Consider the following 6,837-nt stretch of genomic DNA (forward strand, 5'->3'; position numbering starts at 1 on the left):
TTCATTTTCTTTTTTTAATACCAAGTGATGACTTTATGAGAAACTAAAAAAGACACTAGCTGTATGTAGCAACAAAGGACAGTGCTGTAACAGGGATGGTCATGAGACTTTTAGTGGGTGAAACATTTAGGGGGAAATACAATCAAGTAAATATGATCACAGGATTTTTTGACAGCTGACCTCAAAAGAAAGAAAAAAAAGGCCACAGAGAAAATGGATTAGGACAACGCAGCCTTGTCAGTGTCAGGCCGCTCCACGTTTGTTCTTTAAATAAGGCGGCAAAGAAAAATCATTTCTGACCTACAAGGGGGGAGGGCAGGGGGGGGGGTCAGCCACCATTTCGTGGAACATGACGCCAATCTGCCACTCATCAAACAGGCAGTCAGCTTCTTCTTTTTCTCCTCTGACTGTGAAGCGACTTCTCTAAACAGAAGCTTTAAATGGATCAGTTTCTTCTGTGAAAGGCAGTGCACCCTACTCTTTTATTTTATTTTTTTTAAGAAATCAAGCATCCCCACTGATTAAATTATGTATACTTAAGCTGCAGGAATCTAGTTTACTATGAAACATAAAACATACAGCAAAAATAAGATGCAAAAGACCAAAAGACAAAAGACCAAGGAACGCGCCGTTAAAAATAGTAAAACCAGCCATTCAAGAAAACTGCATTGTACAAAAATCCTTTTGAAAGAGATGTTGGCATTCATTAAAGTGGTGAAAAATTCCTCCAGGCGTTCGGCGTTAAAAAGGAAAGCACAATCGTCTCCTTTCTGATGTGGTGGGGTTATGAGAAATGCTCAGGATCACTTCCCGGCTAACACAGTGAGAGCTCAGAGAACGGCCTTAATTGTATTTGTTCCACTTGATGGTCATAAAGGAACCATGCTCCCTGTTCCAACATAAAGTCAGCAGGTTTTTTTTGGGGAGTCATACCACACTTTGCATCCCTCACTGTCTTCTTCAAGGCTGGATCTTTACATCGCCCTGGGCTGATGAGTCTGAATGTGCATACTGAGGTCACCTCTTTAACATGTGATAAAATGCATGTGATAAAATAAATGGTGTGATTAATTCTGCCATAAGTCAAAATCATGGTATGTCAATAATTTCATAATGTCAAATTTCATTTAAGGCAGAGCTGAAAAGATCAGTCCCTAGATCTGTTATAACATTTCGGACTTGTATTTCAATTTACTTAGCGTCAGCTTTTTACCCTTGTCCTTCATAAGAATAGATTGTATATCGTGGAGTTTATGGCTCTAGATTAATGGAGCATACCCTTTTAAAACATAATCTCTTGCTGGAGACAAATCATTTATGATAAAATAAATAAATTAAGTGGAAATATTTAATCAGCTGTGGAATTGTTTGCCTTTCACTAAACACCGTATTGATATATCACTAAATACACCCACCGGCCAGTTTATTGGGTGTGGATTGGCGGTACTGGGTTGGGAACCCTTTTGCCTCCAGAACAGCTTTAATGCTTCATGGCAGAGATTCAACAAGAAGCCGGAAACATTTCTCAGACATCTGGATCCATATTGACATAACTGCTTGACATAGTTGCTGCAGAGAGGTGTCCGCTGCACATCCGTGACGCGAATCTCCCCTCCTGCTACATCTCAAAGATGCCCTGTCGGACTAAGGTCTGGTGACCTCTGTCGTGTTCAAGAGACCAATTTAAGATGATTTGCGCATTGTGACATGGTTGATTATCTTGCTGGATGGAGCTATCAGAGGACATGCACACTATAGTCACAAGGGCTGTGGTCAGTATGTTTTTAAACGAATGAATTATTTCATTGTTATGTATTTAAAATAAGTTGGTATTCACATTGATGTTTAAATATCTCCATTACTATTGCCTCCCCACCACCCGCCTTATGCGTCAGTTTAAGACAGGATGGATCCATGTTGGTTTCTGCCAAATCCTTGGGCTACCATCTGAATGCTATAGCAAAAATTGAGCTTCATTGGACCAGGCAACATGTTTCTCAATCTGTTGCTCTGCAACTTTGGTGAGCGTGTGTAGATTGTAGCCTCAGCTCTTTCTTGTCTGATATCGGACATCAACAAGACATTTTTTAACCAAACCCCCAATTACTCGACATTTCACTTTTTTTCTGTTCCTTCTCCAGATGGTTGAGAAATGGAGGTTCCAGTAGATCATCAGTTTCTGATGTACCCCAACCAGTCTATCTACAAACAACCGTGTTACATTCAAAGTCCCCTAATCTCCTTCTTTCCTCGTTCTGAGGCCCAGTTTGAAATTCAGCAAGTTGCCCTCAGTGTTTCTTGATCTTTAAATCCGTTGCTGCCATTGTAATGTCTTCGGTTGATGGCATTACAATGCAGAGAGATTGAAAGGGTGAATCAAGAAAACGTTGGTGTCTTTAAATTACCACAACCCACCATTGAGCAGCACCCTAAATTATTCTTGCCTAGACCAGGAATGTGGACCTGTCCTAATTGGTCCACTGGGACAAAAGAAATGGATGTTTTTGGTTGTGTCAGTTTTGAATTTGTTTAATTTACTACAGATGCACCTGCTTCTAAGTGAATGCCTCCGACACGTTTTTTTTTGTCTCTTATCAGTTAAAATCAAGAAAATGTTCTGGTGAGAGATCCAGGTCACTTTTTTGAGGGCAAGTTCTTTCCATGCAGGGGGAAGAGGGGGGGGGGGTGATTGGCCCTTATAACCGTCCCCCAAAATACCTGACCAAACAATGCAAAGCAACAAACAGAGCAATTTCAGACACTTCACCTGTCAGAGTAGTTTAATTTCAATCAATCTTATTTTTGGGAATGTAACTTGCCTGCCTTTTCACCATTCCCTGCATCTAATTGCATAAACACCCACGGGGCATCGCCTCTACCTGCATTTGGCGTCGTAAAGATTTTAACACAACGGCGCGACTATTAGCGGTCCCCGCAACCTGGCAAATGTTTGCTCTCGCTTTCTTCGACGCATTCTCTAATAGTCGTGTGCTTTCAAAACAAATGGGCTCCTGCTCCTTCCCCCCCCCGTCTGTACCGTCACAACTGCTAAATCAAATATTCATGTTTGGGTTGGGGGTGAGGGGTTGTTTAACACATTGTTGTTATTATCTGAGAAACCAGTCAGGCGGTTAATTATCGCCGTAAAAGGAAAATCGAGCCAGATTATGAGCTAACCTGCTCTATAACATTCAGATTTCTCTTCCACCCTGTTACTAGAAAGATAAAACTTCCGCCATGGGGATGGAGGGATATAAAACCCCTCCAAAAAGGAGTGAGGGCGGAAAGTGTTTGTGAGAGTTTAGAGTGCGCTCTCAATGGTACTTTACTTTTATGATGTGAATAATAGGACCTGCCTGCTTGTGCCATTTGCAGATTAGGTCACGGTTGGGGGTTTCTGCTGTGTCAGAGGGGCCACAGCTGGGGGGGGGTTTGCGTCCCGCTCACTGCACCTGCTTTCCAAGCAAGGTTGAAGAGCCCCCCCCCCCCTCCAAAAGCCGGCAGGTCCAATCAGAGCCGAGCACCTGCAGTAGCTCGCGAAACAACTCGTGGAGGAGAGAGAGAGAAAATATACCTACAGGGTGGTTCAGCCCCTTCGCAGCTCAGAAACAAGTGTCCTGTTTGTCAGATCCCATCTTTTAGGTCAGCAGCTTTTGAGCATTAGTGCTAACAGGAACACACTCTGGAGTTTGTTAGAAGGAGTCCGGCTTTGACTGCATCCCTCGCGGCGTGGAGCTTTTCGTAGTCTAATCTCTTTCTGCTGCAAGATAGCATATGGTAACAAAATGTAGCCAGAGGAAATCTACTTAATCCTTTATGGCGAGCACCCCAGAATTCAAGGAGGTCGTCAAAGCAAACGCAGATTTGATCTTTCGGTGGAAATATATTAGAATCTTGATATTGGAATACCCCCCCAGCACCCTGCTGTGATTGGGCTTTAAAGATTTAAAGAAATATTTCTGTTCAATGTATCTTAAGCTATACTTTCATGGCATGCGTTTTAACTTTATTCTCAGCTGCCTTCACTTTTAACTGAGCGCAAAGATAGAGTCAAGGACCCGCGAGAGGGTATAACAAGTGAGTGCAGATCAATATAGCTAGCATGTGTTAAATTTCAAGGTTGTTTGATGTCTGGACAGGTTCACAAGGAACAGGTTCAGGCCTGACACAGAAGCTGAGTCACCTCGCTCCTCATTTTTCCAGCAACTCCGTAAACAAGAGATGCTGCAAGCGAGATTAAATATCATTTACTTTTTTTTTTAATTCCTCTTTTTTTTTTTCCCCCCGCGCGCGTGCTTTGTCCACTTTTTGAAGTCTGTGACAGTCAGTGAATCCAGCTGAGTCCTTCCGGTTTAAAAGAGCTGCTAACAGAGAGCCTTGGAGATGAAAAGCAACTCGGAGGACAGCAGAGGAATTATACAAAAAAAAAACATCATTTATTTTTAAAAGTGTCACAAACAAATATGAAAAATATCAAAATCATTCAGCATCACAGCTTTCACTGTTAATGTACAATCATCTCAGTCACACTTACATTCAATATATAAAAATATATATAAAAAAAGGCACCCTTTCGCTGAAAAATACAAAACATTGCAGCGTAAAAAATGAGGCACTTGTTCTGCTATAGTCGAGTGCTGGCAAACTGTTTCTACAGACTGTGCAAAAAGGTAATGATAATCTCCCTACATCTAAGTTTGCACTTGTTCCCTATGTAGCAATGGCTTTTAGGATTACATTGGTTTACAGTCCTGGTGCCAGTCATATGGCAGCTTTGGGTTAATGCTTGTGAAAAAGGTTGGTACAAACACTGAAGATAACATTGTGAGGGCCTGGAAAACTTTCTGAACAAGCAGAAAGTGCACGAATAGCACAGGTAGGTTAGTACACGGTTCGGTAAAAAAAAGCTCAACACTGATTGCAATCAGAAACACTGATTGAAAAAAAAAAAGAAAAAAAAAAAGAAAAACGTGTGATCGCTGAGCTATTTCTCAGTTTGAAATGAAATGGACCGCCTGCAGGACAAAATAAGTCTGCATGTTATGTGATATTTGGTGTAATTCCCTGACACCTTTCCTGCAGCTTTGGGGAGGAGGAGGAGGAGGGGGGGGGGCACTAAAGGCACAGAGATGTATTCCCAGGTCAGTGAGCTGTACAACAGCCAGATTCCTCATGCTTGTGCAGAAGAGACATCCTGGAGAAGGTTTTGGAGCAGTTCTTACATTGGTATTTTTTCACATCCGAATGGGTCTGTAGGTGAGCCCTGAGGTTGGACCTGTCCGCAAACGCCCGGTTGCAGTGTGGGCAGGAGAAGGGCTTCTCGCCTGTGGGAGCAGAAATGGAAACAGAAGCTTTAATGTCAAATCTCTGAGATCATAATGGTTCCTAAGTCAGTCAGATAAAACGCAATTAACCAAAAAAAAACACAAACATTTTTTACATAAGCTCAGTAAATTAAATTAAATCAAGGTGGACTTGCTGTCTCCTTAACCCAAAAGGCCCAAGCCGGAATCTCCATCCACTCACCCGTGTGTGTCCTGATGTGTCCCTGGAGCAGCCACGGTCTGGAGAAAGCTTTCCCGCATATTTTGCAAACGCAAGGCAAGGTGTGAGTCCTGATGTGCATTTTAAGCGCTCCCAGGCTGACATACTCCTTCTCACAGTATTTACAGCTGAAGGATTTCCTCGCCTGGGCGTCGCAGTGCAGCTGCTTGTGCTTGAGCAGTCCAGAGTAGGTGGAGTAGGATTTGCTGCACAGAGCGCACTGAAACTTCTCCACGTCCACCCCGCTGGGGTCCGTCAGCTTGGGCAGCATCTGCTCGTCCTCATCGCTCCTGGGGCTCTCCGAGCCGCTGTGGTCCTTGGAGGAGGTGTCGGACAGAGACGAGGGGTATCCGGAGATGGGGGAGAGGTCGCTGGGCAGCCGGGACAGCGGCAGGCTGCTGGTGGTCCATACGGTTATGGGGCTGTAGGCGGCCGGGCTCAGGATCTCCGGTTGGGGGATGACGGACAGGGGGAGGCCCTTGTAGAAGTGCGGCGTGATGAACACTGGCAAAAAAAGAAAGAAAAAAAAGAGCGTGAGATGAAAACTGTTATCTGACTGAGGAGCGCAGTTTTCAGAGCAGCACGGTGGAATTAAATTAAAAGTTAACTTCCAATATAGGCTATAGCATATACGCACAAAACTTTTACAACTATAAAAAAGTTAAATAAAAACAAATAAAAACAAACTTTACCTGTTGGGCTTTCGAGCTCACTGTAATTTGGCTTCTTTGCGGAGTTTATGTGCTTCTTGACCAGAAAAGAGCGTGGCATCTTGAAAAACCAAAACAAAAGGACAACTTTGGGCAAAACTTTTCTCTTTTTCTTTTACTCTCTCTTTCTCTCTCTCTCTCTCTCTCTCTTTCCCCCGCCTCAGCAAACAATCTGCGAGCCTCAAAGTTTGTTGCGTAAAGACGGAAATCCTTATTGCTTAAGTCCAGCGGAGTGTCATGGTGCGTCGCTGCGCTGCGCTGCTGGAAACAGTGCCGCGGGTAGTTGCTGTAAAGAGCTGTAAATACAGCCCCATCAGGTGCATAGGAGGAGCCACCCACTTAGATTTACATATGCAGGCAGCTCAAACCAATTAAATCTCGCCTGCTTTCAGCCTATAGGAGCGCGTAGTGGCTCCACACTGGCTCGCTGAGGTTCGGTCCAGCTAAGACAGGTGCTTTCTGCAAAACTTCTGTTCCATATAAAAAAAAAAGACAACCAAAAATGTCTTTTCCAAGTGTAATAAGTTTTCAAGAGTGACCATTTAAAAATATTGCAGTTAAGTGCAATTGTGCTCACTATAAT

General features: G+C 43.4%; 1 protein-coding gene across 1 annotated transcript; it reads right to left on the reverse strand.

Annotated features, from left to right (window-relative positions):
* Positions 1–4,412: 4,412 nt before the first annotated feature.
* On the reverse strand, positions 4,413–6,544 carry snai2 (snail family zinc finger 2). Its single transcript, XM_012876164.3, has 3 exons — positions 6,237–6,544; positions 5,527–6,048; positions 4,413–5,324 (listed from the first exon to the last, which is right to left on the reverse strand). Exons 1-3 carry the CDS (start codon positions 6,313–6,315, stop codon positions 5,143–5,145), a joined length of 783 nt encoding a protein of 260 aa, XP_012731618.2. The 5' UTR covers positions 6,316–6,544; the 3' UTR covers positions 4,413–5,142.
* Between the last annotated feature and the right edge of the window lie 293 nt (positions 6,545–6,837).

This window comes from Fundulus heteroclitus, chromosome 6 (genome assembly GCF_011125445.2).
Source record: "Fundulus heteroclitus isolate FHET01 chromosome 6, MU-UCD_Fhet_4.1, whole genome shotgun sequence".
Classification (NCBI taxonomy): Eukaryota; Metazoa; Chordata; class Actinopteri; order Cyprinodontiformes; family Fundulidae; genus Fundulus; species Fundulus heteroclitus.